We start from the raw sequence: 23,800 nt of genomic DNA, 5'->3' as shown, positions 1-23,800 counted from the left end.
ATATTTCAAAACAGTGAGGAAGCAAAAGAATATTTCAAGAATTTGCAACAACCATGATGTGATTTGGAAATATCTATGATTTATGTTGCTAGAATAATAAATTCCAGAATAAACAAAATCATAGGTCTTGTTAATGTTACCTATATTCATAATTGTATAAGTTATCTATTGCTGTGTAACCACTGCAAAACTTAATTGCTTAAGACAATGGTAATTATTTATTTTGTTTGTAGGTCTTCAATTTGGGTGGAGTTCAGAAGAGGCAGCTCATCTCTGTTCAATGAGACAACAACTGAGGCAGCTCCTCTGGGAGCTTTCTGATTTTATTTTTATTTTTCTATTTATGTCTTCAGTGCCTCTAATAAGAAACCACTTTCAAGATGGCTCACATGGCTGGCAAGTTAGTGCTGACTGTTGGCTAGCAACTTAGTGGGGACTAAGGGCTGGGGACATCATTTTCTCTCTTTGTGGGCTTCCTCGTGGACTCTTGAGCTTCCTCACAGCATGGAGGCTGAGTTCTAAGAATTGATGCTAGCTGTTGGCTGGCAGCTCAGAGGGAATTAAGGGCTGGGGATTTCATTTCCTGTCCATGTGGGCTTCCTCACAGACTTTTGGGCTTCCTCACATCATGGAAGCTGAATTGTAAGAGTGTTTGTTTTAAGAAAACAAGGCATGGCATTTTTACATAGAAGCACTACTGTTGAATCCTTGTTAGTTGAGGTAGTCCCTTCAGGTTCAAGGTGTAGAGACATAGTCTTCACTTCCCAATGGGGAAGTGGCAAGATCTGGAAGAGCATATGGAATAAGAGATATTATTGAGGCTATCTTTGGAAAATACAATCTGCCATGAAAGTAGGAAGAAATACTAGATATCAGTCAGAGCTTAGTGAAAATAAAATGTGATTTTCTTCTTATCTAAGGCCATAGACCCCATGAATTGTATCTACAAGCCTTTTAAGGGTCCCTGGACCCCAGGCCAAGAACCTTTTGGGTGGGTTCAGTCATGAGAACTTCTGGAAGGATGGAGGAGGTGCTATCTTTCAAACAACAGTGCTAGAGTATTCATTCATTTGTTCAACAGATATTTACTGAGCTAGCTTCCAGATCTACAACTACAATCAAGACCAAGGTAGTCCCTGCTTGCCTGACACCAGCAGTGTAGTGGGAGTCAGATATTTATAATTACACTACTTAATTATATTACTCAATATAATATGCTAACAAAATAAGATGCTCTGAAATAAAGGAGCCAAGTTCTTTGAGAGCGTATAGTAAAGGAAATAATCTAGATTGTGGTGCCAAGGAAGTAATCTCTTAAAAAAGGGACTGGTAAGCCAGGCTTGCTGGTGGATGCCTGTAGTCCCAGCTACTTGGGAGGCTGAGGTCGGAGGATTGCTTGAGATCAGGGTTTCAAGGGTATAGTGTGCTATGATTATTCTGTGAATAGCTGCTGCATTCCAGCCTAGGCAACATAGCGAGACTCCTGTCCTTGAAAAAAAAGAAAAAGATTAACTGCTGTGCTTGGGTATGGATGTTCTACCTCACTCCAAAACCTCCCATGGCTCACCACTGCCCAGAGAATACAATCCAAGCAACTGACCTGGCATTCAAGATATTTTATGAACAGGCCTAACTTAAAATGCAAAGCCTCCTTATTGATACCCAACATCCATTATCCACCCCTCCTCCTCTTCTCTCTCCTTCTTCCTTCCTTTTCCTTTTCTTTTTGTTTCTTTTTTTTTGAAACAGGGTCTCACTCTGTCACTCAGGCTGGAGTGCAGTGGTGCGATCTCAGCTCACTGCAACCTCCACCACCAGGATTCAAGCAATTCTCCTGCCTCAGCCTCCCCACATAGCTGGGACTATGGATGTGCACCACCACACCCAGCTAATTTTTGTATTTTTTTGGTAGAGACGGAGTTCTGACCTGTTGGTCAGGCTGGTCTTGAAATTCTGACATCAGGTGATCTACCCAACTCGGCCTCCCAAAGTGCTGGGATTACAGGCATGAGCCACCACACCTGGCCACCCATCTGAGTTTTAAACTGAGAATTTAAAATATATGGTGGCCGGGGCCAGGCACAGTGGCTTACACCTGTAATCCCAGCACGCTGGGAGGCCAAGGCAGGTGGATCACGAGGTCAGGAGATCAAGACCAGCCTGATCAACATGGTGGAACCCTGCCTCTACTAAAAATACAAGAATTAACTGAGCTTGGTGGAGCGTCCCTGTAATACCAGCTACTCGGGAGGCTGAGGCAGGAGAATCGCTTGAACCCGGGAGGTGGAGCTTGCGGCAAGCTGAGATCGACCACTGCACTCCAGCCTGGGTGACAGAGCCAGACTCCATCTCAAAAAAAAAAAAAAAAAAACCGGGCGCGGTGGCTCACGCCTATAGTCCCAGCACTTTGGGAGGCCCAGGAGGGCAAATCATGAGGTCAGGAGATCGAGACCATCCTGGCGAATAAGGCGAAACCCCGTCTCTACTGAAAATACAAAAAAATTAGCCGGGCGTGGTGGCGGGCACCTGTAGTACCAGCTTCTAGGGAGGCTGAGGCAGGAGAATGGCGTTAACCCGGGAGGCGGTGGAGCTTGCAGTGAGCGGAGATCGCGCCACTGCACTCCAGCCTGGGCTACACAGCGAGACTCCGTCTCAAAAAATAAAATAAAATAAATAAAAATGAACAAAATAAAAATATAAGGATACTCAGTATGTATGAATATATTTTTCTTTTCAAAAAATTTTAGGCCAAAGTAGCCGGGCGAGGTGGCGGGCGCCTGTAGTCCCAACTACTCGGGAGGCTGAGGCAGGAGAATGGCGTAAACCCAGGAGGCGGGGCTTGCAGTGAGCTGAGATCCGGCCATTGCACTCCAGCCTGGGCGGCAGAGCGAGACTCCGTCTCAAAACAAAACAAAACAAAACAAAAAAAAAAAAAAAAAATTTTAGGCCAGGCACAATGGTTCATGCCTGCAATCCCAACACTTTGGGAGGCCGAGGAGGGCGGATCGCTTGAGGTCAAGAGTTTGAGACCAGACTGACCAACATGGGGAAACACTATCTCTACTAAAAATTCAAAAAAAATTAGCTGGGCATGGTGGCACATGCCTGTAGTCTCAGCTACTCAGGAGGCTGAGGCAGGAGAATCACCTGAACCTGGGAGGCAGAGAATGCAGTGAACCGAGATCATGCCACTGCAATCCAGCCTGGGTGACAGAGAGAGACTCCATTTCAAACAACAACAAAAATATTGAATGATACAGACCTCACATTTCATGTGCACCCTCAGTTTCATTACTATACTATCCTCGCACACCTTTTTCTGGGTGTGTGTGTGTGCATCAAAAAGCATCTTTGGGGCCAGGTGCAGTGGCTCACACCTGCAATCCCAGCACTTTGGGAGGCAGAGGCAGGTGGATCACCTGAGGTCAGGAGTTCAGGACCAGCCCCGCCAATATGGTGAAACCTTATCTCTACTAAAATACAAAAATTAGCAGGGCGTGGTGGTGCACGCCTGTAGTCCCAGCAACTTAGGAAGCTGAGTCAGGAGAATTGCTTGAACCCAGGGAGCAGAGGTTGCAGTGAGCCAAGATTGTGCTACTACACTCCAGCCTGGGCGACAGAGCAAGACTCAGTCACACACAGAAAGAAGGAGCTTTAGTGGGAGGCTGAGGGGTGTGCGGATCATGAGGTCAGGAGTTCGAGACCAGCCTGGCAGACATGGTGAAAACCTGTCTCTAATAAAAATACAAAAATTAGCTGGGCATGGTGGTGGGTGCCTGTAATCCCGTCTACTAGGGAGGCTGAGGCAGGGGAACTGCTTGAAACCAGAAGGCAGAGGTTGCAGTGAGCCAAGATTGCACCACTGTACTCCAGCCTGGGCAAAAGAGCAAAACTCCATCTCAAAAAAAAAAGGCGGGGGGGGAAGCACCTTTGGATTGTTGTTGCTTTCTGTTTTTTTTCTTGTTTTTAGAGATGGGAATAGGATCTTCCTTTGTTGCCTAGGCAGGAGTGCAGTGACACGATTATAGCTCACTGCCACCACAAATTCCTGGGCTCAAGGGATCCTCCTGCCTCAGTCTCCTGAGTAGCTGGAATTACAAGAAATATTCCCATGCCCAGCTTGTTTTCTTCTTATGTAAATTGTATCACACTATTCTCATTGTTCTGTGACTTGATTTTTTTCACTTCACATTATATCTTGGAGCTCTTGGAGCTTTTTCTTCCCAGGTCATCGTGTTCTCCTTTTTTTTTTTGAGATGGAGTCTCACTCTGTTGCCCAGGCTGGAGTGTAGTGGAGTGATCTCAGCTCACTGCAACCTCCACCTCCTGGGTTCAAGCAATTCTCCCACCTCAGCCTCCCTAGTAGCTAGGATTACATGCAAGCATCACTACACCCGGCTAATTTTTGTATTTTTAGTAGAGACAGGGTTTCACCATGTTGGCCAGATTGATCTCGAACTCCTGACCGCAAGTGATCCACCTGCCTTAGCCTTCCAAAGCGCTGGGATTACAGGTGTGAGCCACCACACCCAGCTTTTTTTTTTTTTTTTTAGAGACAGGTTACCACACCGTCACCCAGGCTGGAGTGCAGTGGTTCGATCACAGCTCACTGCAGCCTCCAACTCCTAGGTTCAAGTAATCCTCCTGCCTCAGCTTCCTGAGTAGCTGGGACTATAGGTGTATGCCACCATGCCCAGATTATTTTTTAATGTTTATTTCTGTAGAACCAGGGTCTTACTATGTTGCCCAGGCTGGTCTCAAACTCTCAAACTTTGCACCAAAGTGTAAAGTGCTGTGATCACAGCAATGAGCGCCATCATGCCTGCCTCAAACTGTACCCTTAAGATCCTGCTTTGCTGGCGGACGCGGAGCGTGGTGGCTCACGCCTGTAATCCCAGCACTTTGGGAGGCTGAGGAGGGTGGATCACTTGATGTCAGGAGTTCGAGACCAGACTGACCAATGTGGTGAAACCCCATCTCTACTAAAAAATACAAAAAAAAATAGTCGGGTGAGGTGGCTGGCGCCTGTAATCCCAGCTACTTGGGAGACTGAGGCAGGAGAATCACTTGAACCTGGGAGGCAGAGGTTGCAGTGAGTCAAGACTGCGCCACTGCACTCCAGCCTGGGCGGCAGAGCGAGACTCCATCTCAAAAATAAATAAATAAATAAAAAATAAATCTCTGCTTGTTATTGTTTTAAATTATACCTCCATTAAAAGTGAAATAGGCCAGGCTGTGGTGGGCCACACCTATAATCCCAGCACTTTGGGAGGCCGAGGCAGGTGGATCACTTGAGGTCAGGAGTTTGAGGCCAGCCTGACCAACATGGCGAAACCCCACCTCTCCTAAAAATCCACAAATTAGCCGGGCCTGGTGGCACACGCCTGTAATCCCAGTTACTCAGGAGGCTGAGGCAGGAGAATCTCTTGAGCCCAGGAGGCAGTGGCTGCAGTGAGCCGAGATCGCGCCATTGCACTCTGGGCAACAAAGAGAGACTCTGTCTTAAAAAAAAAAAAAACAAAATAGGGTTGGGCGCGGTGGCTCAAGCCTATAATCCCAGCACTTTGGGAGGCCGAGGCAGGCGGATCACGAGGTCAGGAACTCGAGACCATCCTGGCTAACACGGTGAAACCCCGTCTCTACTAAAATACAAAAAACTAGCCAGGCGAGGTGGCGGCCGCCTGTAGTCCCAGCTACTGAGGAGGCTGAGGCAGGAGAATGGCGTAAACCCGGGAGGCGGAGCTTGCAGTGAGCTGAGATCCGGCCACTGCACTCCAGCCTGGGCGACAGAGCGAGACTCCGTCTCAAAAATACCATTATTGATATTGCTGTCCCTTCAGCTTCTTTCTTTTCGTCCACCCAACCGGCCTGCTGGAATGGGGGCTTGTTTGTTTGCTGAATGGATGAATGAATGAATGAATTAGTGAATGAAGTCTGAGGCAGCATCCTGGGCTCATGGAATATTCCTCCCCCAGCCTCTCATACCCCAATGGTCCTTCAATTTCATAAAAGAGGAGGAGGCCGTGTCCCCCCAATCCTGCAGCCTGGTCACCCTGGTCACCCTGGTCACCCTGCTTGCACACACACTTGCTTTCCCAGTGGAGACTCAACTCCTTGGCTCTGCAGACAGAGCCTCTGGCAACCTCACCTCTGCCCACTGCTGGGGCTGTCTCTCCCTGTCATCCTAGCCTCATTCCTGCAGTCACACTCACTGAGACTCTTCTGTGTACCCGGCACTGGGGACACAGCAGGAAACGAAAGCAAAGATCCTTGTTCTCCAGGGCTCCATGAATGATTATGCGGCCCCAAGTCAGGTGGAGCTGATTGCAATTATGAAAAATGATACAGGGACTGGCTGCAGTAACCCCAGCACTTTGGGTGGCAGAGGCTGGAGGATCACCTGAGGTCAGGAGTTCGAGACTAACCTGGCCAACATGGTGAAACCCTATCTCTACTAAAAATAGAAAAATTAGCGGAGCTTGGTGGTGCCTATAATCCCAGCTACTCAGGAGGCTGAGGCAGGAGAATCGCTTGAATCTGGGAGGCAGAGGTTGCAGTGAGCTGAGATTGTTCCACTGAATTCCAGCCTGGGTGACAGAGCAAGACTCTGTCTTAAAAAAAGAAAAAAAAAAAAAAGGAGGCTGGGCATCGTGGCTCATGCCTGTACTCCCAGTACTTTGGGAGGCCTAGGCAGGTGGATCACCTGAGGTCAGGAGTTTGAGACTAGACTGGCCAATATGGTGAAACCCCATCTCTACTGAAAATACAAAAATTAGTCTGGCGTGGTGGTGGGCGCCTGTAATCCCTGCTACTTGGGAAGCTAAGGCAGGAGAATCACTTGAACCCAGGGAGTCAGAGGTTGCAATGAGCCGAGATCGCATCATTGCACTACAGCCTGGGCGACAACAGCAAAACTAGGTCTCAAAAAAGAAAAAAAAAGCAAGCAAGAAAGAAAAATTAAATGGGTTAAGGGACAAGAAGGGCGTAAGGGTCAGGGTTGCTGCCTTGGTAGCCAAGGAAGGCATCTCTGGGGAGGCCACACGTGGGCAGAAGCCTAATTGAAACAAAGACGTCAGCCAGGTGCAGACCTGGGGAATGGGGAGTCCCTGGAGAACACAGGGCACTGAGTGCAAAGGCCCCGAAGCTGTTTCTCGCCCGTGCAGTGCTGAAGGAACAGGGAGGAGGCCAACGTGGCTAGAAAGGAATGAACAAGGGGAAGTGTACCAGCAAGAGGGCAGACAGACTTGGAGGGCGGATCATTTAGAGTTGCGTGGGCCGTGGGGAGGATGTTGGCCTTTACTCCAAGAGAGATGGGAGCAGGGGAGGGTTGAGAGCACAGGAGGGACATGAGCTAACTTCGGAGTTAAGAGGCTTTCCTGGCTGCTGCAGCAAGAAGAGATGATGGGGTGGGGAGCCGAGTGTGGAGGGCATCAAGGAGGCTACTGCAATAGTTCAAGCAAACAATGAGGGTGGAAGCAGAGGTGGTGAAAGGTGGCCAGATTCGGGAAATATTTTGAAAGTAGAGTCAGCTAATGGACTGGACGTGGAGGTGTGGGAAAAAGACAGCCAGTCGGCAATGACTGGGAGGTTTCGGCCAGAGCCACCGCGCTGGGGAGGCGGTGGGCGGGGCAGGTGCAAGTTTCCTGAAGGTCCCAAGCGGTTCCACAGCTCCAGGTCTTTGTGCCCTCTGTGGCCCCTGCTTGGAATGCCCTCCCTGCTCAGCTCCCCACCCCCAGCCTCAGCCTCAACCCTGCCCCCAGCCACAGCCGGGCCTAAATATCATCCTCTCTGGAGGCTTCTCTGCAAGGAATGCTGGTTCAGTGCAGTGCACCCTTGTGCGTCCTCATGACAACTTTCTCTTCCTCTTCCCTGGACTGGACGGTCATAGTCCATCAGCTGGGAACTTGCGCTGAGTAGACAACACCCAGGGGACAGGGGAGTGCTCCCGGCTTGAATCAGTCATCAAATGCACCTGCAGGAAATAACCTCGTTCTTTCCTTCATTCAGCAAATTTATTGTTGTTGCTATTTTTGAAACAGAGCCTTGCTCTGTAACCCCAGCTGGAGCGCAGTGGCACCATCTCAGCTCACTGCAACCTCCACCTCCTGGGTTCAGACAATTCTCATGCCTCAGCCTCCCAAGTAGCTGGGACTACAGGTGTGCGCCGCCACACCTAGCTAATTTTTGTATTTTTTATAGAGACGAGGTTTTACCATGTTGGCCACGCTGGTCTTGAACCCCTGACCTCGAGGGATCCTCCCACCTTGGCCTCCCAAAGCACTGGGTTTCCATTGCAAGTTAACTTATAAACCGATTTTTATAAAAATAACTATTTGGTGGGGTGTGGTAGCTCAAGCCTGTAATCCTAGCACTTTGGGAGACCAAGGCAGGTGGATCACCTGAGCTCAGGAGTTCAAGACCAGCCTGGGCAATACGGTGAAACCCCGTCTCTACTAAAATACAAAAAATTAGTCAGGCGTGGTGGCGGGCGCCTATAATCCCAGCTACTCGGGAGGCTGAGGCAGGAGAATTGCTTAACCTGGGAGGAGGTTGCAGTGAGCCAAGATTGCACCACTGCACTCCAGTCTAGGCGAGAGAGCAAGACTCTGTCTCAAAAAAAAAAAAAAAAAAAAGCTAGTCGCAGTGGCTCATACCTGTAAGCTCAGCTCTTTGGGAGGCCGAGGCGAGTGGATCACCTGAAGTCAGGAGTTCGAGACCAGCCTGACCAACATGGTGAAACCCCGTCTCTACTAAAAATACAAAAATTTCCAGGCCTGGTATCGGGCGCCTATAATCCCAGTTACTCAGGAGGCTGAAACAGGGAGAATCACTTTGAGAACTCGGGAGGCGGACGTTTGCAGTGAGCTGAGATCACCCCCATTGCATTCCAGCCTGGGCAATGAGATGAAACTCCATCTCAAAAAAAAAAAAAAAAGAACTATTTTCCAAAAAAACTCAGTGCATCGCGTGGCATTGTTTGTGTCATTTTGAATTTTTTTTTTTTTTTTTTTTGGCAGAGTTCCACTCTGTCGCTCTGTGGCCAGGCTGGTCTCAAACTCCTGGCCTCAAGTGATCCACTGGCATCGACCTTCCAAAGTGCTGGGATTACAGGCATGAGCCAGTGCATCTGGCCGCACATTTCTTTAATATCTGGCTGGATCATTGCATCTGTGTCTGTCTTCAGTGCTGCCATTCATTACATGTTGGGCAACTTCTGGAAACTTCCACTGTCCACTCATGAGCGAACGAGAATAAAAAAGGCAGTTAACATCTCAGGAGGGTAATGTACAAATAATTTCGACCTCATGGACCCCTCGAAAGGGTCTCAGGGACTCACTCCTAGGGGACTCTGAACCATGCTTTGAGAACCACTGACATGTAGTTTCAGTTTTTTTGAAATCAATAAAGTGCCAAAAGGAAAAGTATTAGGATAAATTTGGTGATAAAACTGACCCAAACAGACTCATAATCCTTTTCTTTTTCTTTTTTTTTTTTTCTGAGGCAGTCTTGCTCTGTCGCCCAGGCTGGAGTGCAGTGGCACAATCTCAGCTCAGTGAAAACTCCACCACCCAGGTTCAAACGATTCTCCTGCCTCAGCCTCCCGAGCTGGGATTACAGGTGTGTGCCACCACGCCCGGCTAATTTTTGTACTTTTAGTAGAGACAGGGTTTCACCACGTGGGCCAGGCTGGTCTCGAACTCCGGGCCTCATGTGATCCACCCACCTTGGCCTCCCAAAGTGCTGAGATTAGAGGTGTGAGCCACCACACCTAGCCCAGGCTTCACACTCTTAAATTATTTCTTTTGTAAGGTGGGATTGTTCCTAACTAAGTCTCACCATGGAAATACTCAAGTGTTGGATGACAGGTCGGCCACCAAGCCCCTCTGGGGTTGTTCAACAGATGCAGTAGATACTCCTATGACCTTGTTTAAAATCTGAAAAATCGGCTGGGCTCAGTGGCTCACGCCTATAATCCCAACACTTTGGGAGGCTGAGGCGGATGGATCACCTGAGGTCAGGAGGTCGAGGCCAGCCTGGCTAACATGGTGAAACCCTGTCTCTACTAAAAATACAAAATTAGCTGGGCGTGGTAGCACATGCCTGTAATGCCAGCTACCAGAGAGGCTGAGGCAGAAGAACTGCTTGAGCCCAGGGGGCAGAGGTTGCAGTGAGTAAAGATAATGCCACTGAACTCCAGCCTAGGCAACAGAACGAGACTCCGTCTCAAAATAAAAAAAAGAAAGAAAGAAAAGTTTCATATATGGGCCATGCACGGTGGCTCAGGCCTTTGGGAGTCTGAGGGAGGAAGATTGCTTGAGGCCAGGAGTTTGAGACCAGCCTAAGCAACACAAGGAGACCCCCCCCATCTCTACAAAAATAAAATTTTAAAAATTACCTGGTGTGCATACCCTGGCATGCACCTGTAGTCCCAGCTACTCCAGAGGCTGAGGTGGGAGGATCGCTTGAGCCCAGGAGTTTGAGGCTGCAGTGAGCTATGATTGCACCACTGCACTCCAGCCTGGGCAACAGAGCGACACCCTGGCTCAACAATAACAACAAAAAAAAGTTTCATACATTAACACTTCCTTTATACTGAGCATGCAGTCTGCTATGGAGTTCTAGTTTATTCTATTCCATTTTTCTTCCTTACGTTTTTTTTTTTTTTTTTGAGACGGAGTGTTACTCTGTCGCCAGGCTGGTGTGCAGTGGCGTGGCAATCTCGGCCCACTGCAACCTCTGCCTCCAGGGTTCAAGCAATTCTCCTACCTCAGCCTCCTGAGTAGCTAGGACTACAGCCAACTGCCACCACACCCGGCTAATTTTCGTATTTTTATTTTTTATTTATTTATTTATTTTTTTTGAGACGGAGTCTCGCTGTCACCCAGGCTGGAGTACAGTGGCCAATCTCAGCTCACTGTAAGCTCCGCCTCCCGGGTTCACGCCATTCTCCTGCCTCAGCCTCCCGAGCAGCTGGGACTACAGGCGCCGGCCACCACGCCCAGCTAGTTTTTGTATTTTTTAGTAGAGACGGGGTTTCACCGTGTTAGCCAGGATGGTCTCGATCTCCTGACCTCGTGATCCGCCCGTCTTGGCCTCCCAAAGTGCTGGGATTACAGGCTTGAGCCACCGCGCCCGGCCTCGTATTTTTAATAGAGACGGGGTTTCACCATGTTGGCCAGGATGGTTTCGATCTCTTGATCTCGTGATCTGCCCTCCTCGACCTCCCAAAGTGCTGGGATTACAGGCGTGAGCCATCATGCCCAGCCCCCATTAAAAAAAAAAAAATTGCTGATTGCCACGGAGTATTTTTTGTCTTTCTTTCTTTTCAGAGAGTGACTTTGTTTCTGAGACCACCGAGGATCTTGATATCACCCTTGCTAATGGCTGGGCGCTCACAGTTTGAAAAGCTCTAGGGAACCCTCTGTTACTCCCCAGACAAGACCCACTCCATCCCCACCCTGACTCAGAGGTGCCCGGCAGTGCTTAAGTCCTAATGTGCAATTCTTCCACTCGTGGCTGCTTTCCTTGAAGCCCCGAGACTTCCAGAAGTTGAGGGAACACGTCTCCCTTGCTTCCTGCTGCGGCCCCAGCTTCTGGCCCAGCGCCTGCCTAATCACATAGTGGGCGCCTGATAAACGTTTGTTAAGTGAATACATGAACAAGCGAGCTGGGGCCAGAGTCAGGACTGCAGCCCCGCCTGTGCCGCTCCCTAGGACTCGATAATTCTGCTCACATCACTTCCAAAGACCCATGCAGCGGACCCTCCCTCGGCTTCTGCTACCCGCATCCAGCCGCAGTTTAACCTGAGCCGCCTTACTGGGTCGAGCAGGACTACATTTCCTACAAGTCTCAAGGCCAGGACTACACTTCCCATAAGCCTCTGCTTCCGCCAGGTTCTGTGCCCTTCAGCCACCGGGGCAGCAAATTGCGTCTTTTCTCACTCCCCGCCCCCCGATTGCATCCCCTCCACCCTGCAGCCCTTCCGTGCGCCCCCTCCCTCCCGCGATGAACCTGCCTCAGTTTCTCCAATGAGACACCCCGAAGGCAGCCCCTTCCCCCTTCCCCTGAGCCCCCAGATGAGGAGGGCTGCGCTCTGCGGGGAGTGTGCACTGCCCGGCCGGTGTGCGCCACGGCTGCGCGTTTTGGTGGAAAGCCCTGGGTCCCTGCTGGGGGGTTGGGGTGGGGGGCTGGGTCGCCTGCGCCGAGTGTTGCTGAGGCTGCGTCTTGGGTGCGCAGCTCCGGCCCAGCCTCACCCAGGGGAACGCCTCGCAGGTGCTCACGGACGATGGAGAGGTCCGCGCCCAGGGTGGGAGTCCGCGCTTCCGGGTGTGTCTGCAGCTCGGGGCGCTGGAGGGTGGGATGTGACCCCGAGACGGCGGCGGCCTGGCACGTGATGTATGTGTGTCCTTGTCTGATGTGTCGGTGTCCCCGATGGACCGGGTTCCAGTCCCAGCTTTGCCACTTCCCGGCTTGTGTGCCTTGGGGCAGGTGACTACCCCGCGCTGTGCCTCAGTTGCCTCATCTGTACAATGGGCATGATTTAAAAATACCTGTCTCAGAGGGCGGTTATGAGGATTGCAAGGTAATTCTGTACGTGTAAAACGCTGCGGACGATACCTGGCACAGACTAAATACTCATAAGAATAAATACATTAAATAAACTATGATCATGTATCTTTTGTATGAGGCAAGTGCTGTGGTTGTGTAATGTCTGCGAAACCTCACGGGAAACGTGGGTATTTGCGATCCGTGTGTCTGTGCGCGTGTCTGTGTCTGTGTTGTGGGTGTGTGAATCTTTGTATGTGTTATGTGTGTCCGTGCGTGTTTCTGCATGTGATGTGTGACTGTGGTGGGGTTCTGTGTCTTTGTAACCTTGTGTGAAAGGTGTGTGTATTTGTGATGTGTGTGTCCAAGTCTGTTTAGGTATGTGATATATGCATCTCTGTGTGTTTTTGTATTTGATCTGTGTGCCTATGTCTGTGTTTATGTATAGTGTGTGACTGTGTATATGTGCATGTTATATGTGTCTGTGTGTATCAGTGTGTGGTGTATTTATGTGCATTTTTGCATGTGATTTATGTAGCCCTGTATGTATGAGTTGTGTGTGCCTGTATGCATGTGTCTGTGTGTATCCGTGTGTGAAGTGTGTGTCCGTGTGAATGATGCATGTTACATGTCCATATATATGCATGTGTTACGTTTCCGTGTACTCACGTATGTGATGTGCCTGTCTCTGTGTAGCTGCTGGGTCCATGTCTATGTTAGTTCATATGATGTGTGTGTCTGCGTGTGTCCGTGCAATTGCTGTCTGTGCATGTCCGTGTGACATGCATGTATATGATACTTGTGTCTGTGGGTATTCTTTGTTGCTCATTTGTCTAGGGACTGTCTGCGTGGCTGTGACTATGAGTGTCAGCATGTCACAGTGGTGTCCGTGGGGATCTTTGTGCCGTGTGCGTCTGTGGATTTGGGGCTTTACTTTGTCTGGGGCATGTGTGGGTCTTTGTGATGCTTTGACGTTCCTGCGTGGCCGGGTGCATCTGTGCTGGAAGCCGGCCTGCCTGTGCGTTTCCAGTGCGGTCCCTGCGTCTTTGTGTGTGACGTGTACGTGTCCCCGTCTGCTGATGGCTGTCCACCTTTGTATGTGATGCGCTTGTCTATGAGGGTCCCTGCGACGTGTGTCAGCTGTGTGTGGGCTGCGCGTGCCTGACATCTGCATCTTAGCGTGTAGCACATGTGTCCATGCTGGTGGCATGTCACAGCGGTGTCCGAGCCAGGCACCCGTGGGCCCTGCCCCCCTCCCCCCTCCCCTCCCACCGCAAGCGTGTGCCGGTCCCTGTCTGTCCCTCCCCCTCCCATTTCCTCCCCTCCCTCCTGGCAGCCAATGCTACGGGGGAGCCAGTTGCCATGACGACGCTCCATCCTCCCTCCTCCCACCCTTCCTGTGACAGGCTCTCTGCTCCCCCAATCCTGGCTGCCCTCGGGGGCGGGGCCCTCTTTCTCGTCCCCCCCATCCTACCCTCTCCCCCCCCACCCCAGCAACCCCGGCTCCCCAGCTCCTCTCCTCTGTCTGCCTCTCCATCCCTTCATCCGTCCGTCCCTTCAAAGAGGGGGAGGGGGGTACCTGAGCCAGCAAGCAGCCCCTCCCTCCCCCTGTCCTGCGTCTCCTGCCCCTCTCCTGGGCCGGGAGGAGGCCAGGGTCGCGCGGGTCCCCATGGCTGGGGGCTGAGGGCCCGCCCCCCCCTCCTCCCCAGCCGCCACCACCTCCACCTCCCTGCCATCCTCGACAAGATGCCTGCCCCCGGCGCCCTCATCCTCCTTGCGGCCGTCTCCGCCTCCGGCTGCCTGGCGTCCCCGGCCCACCCCGGTGAGTCTGTCGGGCCATCCGTCTGTCCGGCGGCCCCCACCCGCGCGGCGGCCTCGCTGTCTTCCCAGGGGTCTGTCTGCAGGTCCTGCCCCGTCACCTGGTGCGCGTCTTCCCGCAGCCCAGCCGGGCCCGGAGCGACGGGGACGGTGCCTCTGTCAGCAGGGCCTGTGGGAGGGAGGCTGGGGGCTGGGTGGGGAGGGGGCTCCGTTTTGGCAACATGTGTGTATGCGTGCACGCATGTGTTTGTGCTGGTGTGTGCAGGAAGCCGGGGAAGGATAGGGCCTCTGGTAGAATTGGGGGCAGAGGACAGGAATACTATTTCTAAGGGGGACACAACACGGGAGGCTGTCTTTGGCTTCTGGAGAGACCCAGGGCTTGCGGAGTTCCCTTCTTTGGGTCTTGGGCTGGGGATAGAGGACAACGGTGTGCGCCAAGCGTCCCTAAAAGAGACAGATCTCAACCCCACAAACTGGGGGGTTTCAGCATGGGGCAAGAATCCTGTCCCAGCCTGCAGCTGAGAGCTCGTCCTCCTCCCCAATGAGGGGTAATGAGGCTGTCCATGGGAGCGTATTTTAAATTCTGCTAGCTCCAGGCTTCACTATTACTCCTCTTTCCTTCAGCCCTCACTGGAATTCATCCAAGCCTGGGGTGAGGGGATGGGGTGGGGTGAGGTGGGGGGGTCCCAGTTTGGGACCAGAGAAGAGACCCCACCCCCAATCCAATCACTTGGGAAGGCCCCAAACTACAACTCCCATAATGCCTTGGGCCACTCTGCACCTCTGCCAAGGGACCCTGGTCGCAGAGCATCATGGGAGTTGTAGTCCAAGAGGTGCCGGGACGGGAGGGGGCATGATTCCAGTAGCCAGGGACTTGAAGCTGGGACCCCAGCCCAGCCCTGTGCCTGCAGATGGATTCGCCCTGGGCCGGGCTCCTCTGGCTCCTCCCTACGCTGTGGTCCTCATTTCCTGCTCTGGCCTGCTGGCCTTCATCTTCCTCCTCCTCACCTGTCTGTGCTGCAAACGGGGCGATGTCGGCTTCAAGGTGAGGTGCATGAGGGGATTCAACCTGGGGAGGAAGATTCCAGCAAGGCCTTTACCCCCAACACAGGTGGTTGGTGGGGAGAGGGGGGCAGTAAATCCGAGAGCACCTTCTAGTTTGAAGCTATGGCAAGATCTGGAGCCTTGGGATGGAGAAACGGGGGGATGGAAATTGGGCTGGGACTGGGAGACAGTTACAAAAATGAAGGGGAGACAAACGTAAGAGAAAGACGATGGCGTGTCTCTCAGCCCTGCGTTCTCCCACTCCTCCTCGCCTCTCTCGGCCCCAGGAGTTTGAGAACCCTGAAGGGGAGGACTGCTCCGGGGAGTACACTCCCCCTGCGGAGGAGACCTCCTCCTCACAGTCGCTGCCTGATGTCTACATTCTCCCACTGGCTGAGGTCTCCTTGCCAATGCCTGCCCCGCAGCCTTCACACTCAGGTACTGCCCCACGCCATGACCGGAATCCCATGGTGTCCCGGGAAAGGCCAGAAGATGTTGAGTGTCTTCCTTTAGGGGCTGGGGCGGTTGAGACCAGGGGCAGCCAACGGGAAAGGCATAGGTGGGAGCCCCGGAATCTTGGAAGCAGCCTATGGGAAGGCAGACAAAGATCATCTTGGTGGAAGCCATTGCTTAATCCAAAACCAGATTTGGGGATTCTTGTGGGGCAAGCAGTGGTGAGATTAGCATAGAGCACAGTCTCAGAGGCAACCAATGGGAGGCTGAAATCACATCATAGGAGCTTGGGATGCCAAAGGGAAGGACTGATTGGATGCTGGAGTCTTGTGAGCAGCCAATGAGGAAGCTGAGATTCTGACATGGAATGTGGGTGGCAGCCAATGAAAAGAGAGTGATGTCTGCTCTGACCCCAGTCCCCACTGACTTGGGGTGTGTTGGTGGCACTCGGGAGTGGGGAGAGGCTCAGGGGCTTTCCCCTCTTGCCTTCCCCAGACATGACCACCCCCCTGGGCCTTAGCCGCCAGCACCTCAGCTACCTGCAAGAGATTGGGAGTGGCTGGTTTGGGAAGGTGAGTGGGCTGGGGAGGGGAGGCAGGGCTCCATGGATCCCGAGCTGTCCTCCTGTTCTGTGTCCACACCCCTGCTCTCACCACTTCTCATCTATCCCTCGCCTCCTCCCCGTGCCCCCTCAGCCTCCCATTCCCCCTCCGTCCACCTCTCACCGGCTCCCACCCGCCCCATCCCCGACATCTGTCAGTCAGCGCCTCCCTCCTCACTCCATTGACCACTCCGCCGCGCCACCCGGCTCTCCACGCGTCCGTCCGTCTGTCCATCCTTCCATCCGTCCCCGCGTCCATCGGATTCTGGGCCCGTGAGTGTCTCACCCCATGTCTGGTGTGGTTCAAGGGTGGTGGGATGTGGAGCGAGAAGCTGGGAAGGAGCCAGGGGTTGGGAGCTGTGTGGTGGAGTGGAGCTGGTCCCAGGGATGGGGCTGGGGAAATGGCACTGGCTGACTCCTGGGTTCCCCTTGACCAGGTGATCCTGGGAGAGATTTTCTCCGACTACACCCCTGCCCAGGTGGTGGTGAAGGAGCTCCGAGCCAGCGCAGGGCCCCTGGAGCAACGCAAGTTCATCTCGGAAGCACAGCCGTACAGGTACTGGGGGTTTTTCAGTGGGTGTGTGCCTCGTTGAGGTGACATTCAGGAGTGGAAGGAGCACTGTATGGGGTGGAACCTGGAATCTACCTCTTCCCGGCTGTGCAGCTCTGGCAGGAGAACTTCCCTCCCTGAACCTCAGGTTCTTCCTCTGGACCGAGCTAAGGGTGGGAAATGAGAGGCAGGATGGTGGAGGAGGCGGGGGCACAGAAGCTGAGCTAGAGGCCTGTTCCTCTCCCCTCTGAACCTCTGGATCTTCATGTGGAAAGTCAGTCCAAGAAGCCCTAGTGTCCTCATGAAGTGGGCAGCTGAGAGGATGTGAGATTTCCATGTTCAATGTTGGGTACCGGCTGGTACTTCCCTTCCCCAGGCCACAGACTAGGTTCCTGAGCAGGTCACTGTGGAGCTCCATCCCTGCCCTGCTTGGTCTCTACTCCACTCTCAGTGCTTCTAGGATGGTGTCTAGGTACACACTTGCCAGATACATTCCTTGTGAGGTAGTGAGTTCCCTGTTTTGGAAAGGGTGTGTTTGCAGAGACCCCTTATCAGAACAGTTGTAAAGGCGGGCTTTACCCTGAGAAACACATTGGGTTTTGGCACTCCCTTGCTCCAAAACCTTCCATGGCTCCCAAGTGCCTACAGGACACATCTGCTCCTCCTGACAGCCCACAGGCCCTGCAGAGTCTGACACAGTCCCCTTCCTTCCATTGTCCCCCTCACCCCAGCCACCCTGGCCTCCTCACTGACCCTCCCCACAGAAGCCTCTTCCCTGCCCCAGCGCATTGCCCCTTGCTATATCCTTTCTCTAGAATGTCACTCCTTGCTCACCCCCAGGTGTGGATGGGGCCCTTCCCTTCCTCAGGCCTCAGCTCAGAGACACCTTCCCTTACTCCTCCCCTCCTTCCAAAGAGGGGCCTGGGATGCTCCACCTCGTCATGGTGTGTGTTTTCTTCATAACCCGTACCCCAGGTTGTCACTATACCATCTGCTTACTTGCTTATTGCCTGTCTCTCCCTAAACCTGTGCCAGCAACCACTGGCCACATATGCCTATTACATTTAAGCTAAGATGGGCAAGGTGGTATACGCCTGTAGTCCCAGCACTTTGGGAGGCCAAGGTGGGAGGATCACTTGAGGCCAGAAATTGGAGGATGCAGTGAGCTATGGCTGTACCACTGCACTCCCACCTGGGCGACAGAGCAAGGCCCCGTCTCTATTATATAAATAAATAAATAAAATGTAAGCTAATTAAAATGCAATCAAATTAAAAACACATTTCCTCAGCTACCCTCATCATATCTCAAGTGCTCGATAGCCACCTGTAGCCAGTGGTTCCCCTGGTAGGCAGGGCTGGTCCAGAACATTCCCACCTTCGCAAAGCTCTGTTGGACAGCGCAGGTCTCTACTAGCAGCAGCGCAGGGTCCGTCTCGTTACCCCAGCACAAGTGCTGTTGGCTCTCACTGTCTGTGAGACAAGACAAGTGCTATCTGTGCTGAGCGAGCCACAGACCCGAGATGAAATCCCAACGTTCCCATCATTACCAGCTGTGTGACCCTAGGCAAGTCACTTCACCTCTCTGAGCCTCTGTTTCCACCTGGATCAAATGGGGATCATCATCCTGCCTAGCAGGTTGCTGGGAGGATTTGACAGCAGAGCGGCTGGCCTTGGCCAGATTTGTGGGTGTACAGTGAATCCTGGCTTCCTCCTACAACAGCTGCCCCAAGTGCTGGGAACTCCAGCCACTGTTTAAGCCTCACACATGGCAGGAGCCTTGTGAACACTTTGTCGGGCCGGGCACAGTGGCTCACGCCTGTAATCCTAGCATTTTGGGAGGCTGAGGTGGGCAGATTGCCTGAGCTCAGGAGTTGGAGACCAGGCTGGGTGAAACCCCCCATCTCTACAAAAATACAAAAAAATTGGCCAGGCACAGTGGCTCACGCCTGTAATCCCAGCACTTTGGGAGGCTGAGGCAGGCAGATCATGAGGTCAGGAGTTCGAGACCAGCCTGGCCAACATGGTGAAACTCTGTCTCTACTAAAAATGCAAACATTAGCCAGGTGTGGTGGGCGGGCACCTGTAATCCCAGCGACTCCGGAGGCTGAGGCAGGAGAATCATTTGAACCCAGGAGGCGGAGGTTGCAGTGAGCTGAGATCCCACCACCACATTCTAGCCTGGGAGACAGAGTGAGAAAACAACAACAACAACACTGTTGCACAATTCTTCCGCCAAGCAGGAGCAAGAGACCCTGTTCTCCTGAGAAGGACACACAGAATAAACAGCAGAGCCGTGGTTACCCACAGGCAGTAGACGGCTGGGTACCGGGCAGCAGCCCCACAGCACACAAGTGGCTCTGCCTCCAGCCAGGCACCCAGTAGGAAAATAACTAGTAAGTTACTGTGCACCTACTCCTGGCCAGACCCTGGGCTGCAAGCCTGAAATGTTCTCTTCCTCCTGCAGACTTCCAAGCCAGTTCTTCTCTCCGCATGTGTTTATTCAGCATCTACTAACCCAGGCACCGGGGACACAGGCAGGAAGACACACCAAATTCTCATCCTAGGAAAGCTCACCCCCTAGTGGAAAAGGCACACAACAGATAAATAAAGAGACTTTTTTTTTCCCCCTCAAGGCTCACTTTAGCCTTGAGCTCCTGGGCTCAAGTGATCCTCCTGCCTCAGCCTCCTGCATAGCCACCAGGCCTGGCTAACTTTTATTTTTATTTATTTATTTATTTATTTGTCTTTTTTTTTTTTTCTTCCAGATGAAGTCTTGCTTTGTTGCCCAGGCTGGAATTCAGTGGTGCAATCTCAGCTCACTGCAACCTCTGCCTCCCGGGTTCAAGCGATTCTCCTGCCTCAGCCTCCCGAGTAGCTAGGATTACAGGCATGCACCACCACATCTGGCTAATTTTTTGTGTTTTTAGTAGAGACGGGGTTTCACCATGTTGGCCAGGCTGGTCTCGAACTCCTACCTCAGATGATCCACCCACCTTGGCCTCCCAAAATGTTGAGATTACAGGTATTTTTGTTTTGTTTTGTTCTGTTTTGTTTTTGAGACAGAATTTCACTCTTGTTGCCCAGGCTGGAGTGCAATGGCACGACCTCAGCTCACTGCAACCTCCGCCTCCTGGGTGCAAGCAATTATCTTGCCTCAGCCTCCCAAGTAGCTGGGATTACAGGCATGCAGCACCACACCTGGCTAACTTTGTGTTTCTAGTAGAGACGGGGTTTCTCCATGTTGGTGAGGCTGGTCTCGAACTCCCGACCTCAAGTGATCCACACGCCTCAGTCCCCCAAAGTGCAGGGATTACAGGTGTGAGCCACTGCGCCCGATCTCTCTCTTTTTTTTAATTGTAGAGATGGATTTTCACTATGTTGCCCCAGCTGGTCTCAAATTTCTAGCTTCAAACCATCCTCCTGCCTCGGCCTCCCAGAGTGCCAAGATTTCAGGTGAGAGCCACCGTGCCAAGCCATAAATCCATTTTAAAAAGAGAAACTGTCAGCCGGTGCGGTGGCTCACACCTGTAATCCCAGCACTTTGGGAGGCTGAGGCAGGCAGATTGCCTGAGGTCAGGAGTTCAAAGCCAGCCTGGTCAACATGATGAAATCCCATTTCTAATAAAAACACAAAAATTAGCCAGGTATAGTGGCACATGACTGTAATCCCAGCTACTCAGGAGGATGAGGCAGGAGAACTGCTTGAGCCCAGGAGACGGAGGCTGCAGTGAGCCAAGATTGTGCCACTGTACTCCAGTCTAGGTGACAGAGCAAGACTCTGTCTCAAAAAAAAAAAAAAAAAAAAAAGAGCGAGAGAAACTGTCAGAGAATGACAAGTACCATGAGGAATTGAGGCAATATGTGACAGAGACAGGGCCCACTTTGGACAGGACCATCAGGGAGGCGGGGTTGATATGGAGGAGTTGGCCATGCAAAGCACCATGGGAAGTGCAATCCAGACAGAGGGAACAGCAGGTGCAAAGAATGTAGGACAGAAAGAAGCTTGTGGAGAGTGAGTATCCCTGGAAATACAGTTAGAATGCAGGGTGAAGGCTGGACACGGTGGCTCACGCCTGTAATCCCAGCACTTTGGGAGGCCGAGGTAGGCAGATCACTTGAGGTCAGGAGTTCAAGACCAGCCTGGCCAACATGGTGAAACCCCGTATCTACTAAAAATACAAAAATTAGCTGAGTGTGGTGGCGTGCACCTATAATCCCAACTACTCGGGAGGCTGAGGCAGGAGAATCACTTGAACCTGGGAGGCAGAGGTTGCAGTGAGCCGAGATTGCACCGCTATACTCCAGACTGGGTGAAACAGCAAGACTCTGTCTCAAAAAAAAAAAAAAAAAAAAAAAAAAAAAAAAAAAAAATGCAGGGTGAAAATAAAATCAAATAATATGTTGCCATTAAAACAGCAGTAATTGCTAGGATCTCAGCACATACCAGCTTTTCTCAGATCTCATGAAATTCCTCGGAGGAAGTTGCTGTCTCTGTCCCCCTTTTACAGATGAGGGAAACCGAGGCAGTGAGCAGTGAAGTGACTTGCCTAGATGACACACCTAGGAAAGTGGGAGTCAGGGTTCAAACCCCCCGAGTCTGACTCTTTCCCACAGCGTGAGGGTAAAGGGGGGTATCCAACCTGGCACTGGGGGGCAGCGAAGCTTCCAGGGGAGATGATGTTGAGGCAGAGGCCGGGGGGTGCCAAGAGAACTCTGATCAGAGGAGGGCGTTCTGCAGAGAGAGAACCATAGGTGGCTCATGCCTGTAATCCCAGCACTTTGGGAGGATGAGGTGGGCAGATCACTTGAGGTCAAGAGTTCAAGACCAGCCTGGCCAACATGGTGAAACCCCGTCTCTACTAAAAATACAAAAATTAGCCGGGCTTGGTGGCGTGCACCTATAATCCCAGCTACTCAGGAGGCTGAGGCAGGAGAATCGCTTGAACCCGGGAGGTGGAGGTTGCAGTGAACTGAGATCACTCCATTGCACTCCAGCCTGAGTGACAAGAACAAAACTCTGTCTCAGAAAAGAAAGAAAGAAGAAAGAAAGATAAGAAAGAAAAAAAAAAAAGAAAAGAAAAGAGAGAGAGAGAAAGCTGTAGGTACAAAGACCCAGGCCTAAGCAAGGGCCTGCAGGTTTGGGAAAACCCACATAGGATAAAGCTGACTCCTGGGCCAGCCTGAGGGGCAGGAGGAATCAAAAAGCTGGTGCTCTATCCTGGGGTGCTGGGGAGCGACAGAGGGTTGTGTGCGGTGAAAAGCAGGTCAGGGGCAAAGGGAAGAGCAGAGACTGGAGCCAGGGAGGCCAGGAGGAGGCTGTGGGGATGAGGAGGAGAAGACTGAGAAGAGTCGAGGGCAGGAATGAAGGTGGAGGTGAGGTGTGAGGAGGAAGAAGAGGTAAAGGGGTCCCTGGGGATCTGGCCCCAGGAGCAGGTCAGTGAGGGCCATCCAGAGATGGGGACCTGGGGAAGGACTGGGGTGAGGTCAAGGAGAGAGACTCTGAGATGAGGAAACAGATCAAAAAGGTAGAGTGGGCCGGGCTCAGTGGCTCACACCTGTAATCCCAGCACTTTGGGAGGCTGAGGGTGGATCGCTTGAGGTCAGGAGTTCAAGACCAGCCTGGCCAACATGGTGAAACCCCGTCTTTACTAAAAATACAAAAATGAGCCTGGCGTGGTGGCGCATGCCTGTAATCCTGGCTGCTCAGGAGGCTGAGGCAGGATACCAGCCTGGGCAACAGAGTGAGACACCATCTCAAAACAACAACAACAAAAAAGGGTGGAGGCAGCAGTTTGGCTCTGCTGGGAGGTTGGGGCTGGATGAAGAGGAAGGGGCTGCCTTCCCAACCCAGCCGCCTCCTCACTCCACAGGAGCCTGCAGCACCCCAATGTCCTCCAGTGCCTGGGTCTGTGTGTGGAGACGCTGCCGTTTCTGCTGATTATGGAGTTCTGTCAACTGGTGAGGGTCTTGGGGGGTTGGGGAAGGGCAGAGGGGAGAGCTGGACGGGGCCAGGGCCAAGCCTGGTGCCCCTGGGCTTCGTCGTCATCATCATCATCATCGTAGATGATGTGTGGCATGAGCTAACATTTCATGAGTGCTGACTGTCCTGGGGGCTGCCCTGAACAAGCAGGCAAGATAGGCTGTGTTATCACCTGCTGCAAGCAGCAGGCGAAACTGAGGCTCAGAGGGGCTACCCAGTGACAGCAGAGGCCATTCCATCCTCCGGGCAGACTGGCTGGAGGCCTGAGCGACTGGTGCTGCTGACCTTCTTTGCCTCCCTCCCAGGGGGACCTGAAGCGTTACCTCCGAGCCCAGCGGCCCCCCGAGGGCCTGTCCCCTGAGCTACCCCCTCGAGACCTGCGGACGCTGCAGAGGATGGGCCTGGAGATCGCCCGCGGGCTGGCGCACTTGCATTCCCACAACTACGTGCACAGGTGGGCGGGCCGGGGAACCGCGGGAGGAGCTACTAAGGGAAAGGGAGAAGGAGGGGAGGCTGCAGGGGAGGGGCTAAAGGAGGGGCGTACCCATGACTGGCTGACACAAAATGGGGACGAACCGAGGAGGGTCTGGAGGAGGAGGGGCCAGGAGGGGAATGGGAGGAACCAAGTGAGGGGGAGGCAGGGTCAGGTGATGAGGGGAGGGGCCAAGAGAGGAGGAGGAGGAACCAGGGAAGGGGGAGGGGTAAGGGGAGGAGGAGGATCAGGAGAGGAACTGAAGGAGCTCGGTGAGGGGTGGGGGGGGGGGTGGCAGGGGCCCGTGACGGGGGGGGGGGCGGGGTGGGGCGGGGG

The 23,800-nt window shown here is 52.6% G+C and overlaps 1 protein-coding gene across 1 annotated transcript in view; it reads left to right on the top strand.

Moving 5' to 3' along the window:
- The first annotated feature begins 12,170 nt into the window (after positions 1-12,170).
- The window catches only part of LMTK3 (lemur tyrosine kinase 3), a 28,567-nt gene continuing 16,937 nt past the window's right edge, over positions 12,171-23,800 (top strand). The window contains 8 exon segments of the mRNA XM_017863626.1: positions 12,171-12,327; positions 14,256-14,368; positions 15,276-15,409; positions 15,696-15,846; positions 16,357-16,433; positions 16,900-17,018; positions 22,883-22,970; positions 23,298-23,446. Of these exon segments, the coding sequence (XP_017719115.1) occupies positions 12,287-12,327; positions 14,256-14,368; positions 15,276-15,409; positions 15,696-15,846; positions 16,357-16,433; positions 16,900-17,018; positions 22,883-22,970; positions 23,298-23,446 (872 nt within the window). The 5' untranslated portion in view covers positions 12,171-12,286.

This window comes from Rhinopithecus bieti, unplaced genomic scaffold (genome assembly GCF_001698545.2).
Source record: "Rhinopithecus bieti isolate Rb0 unplaced genomic scaffold, ASM169854v2 scaffold_70550, whole genome shotgun sequence".
Classification (NCBI taxonomy): Eukaryota; Metazoa; Chordata; class Mammalia; order Primates; family Cercopithecidae; genus Rhinopithecus; species Rhinopithecus bieti.
The sequence above is the reverse complement of the archived record's forward strand: the minus strand, read 5'-3'. Positions and strand labels throughout refer to the sequence as shown.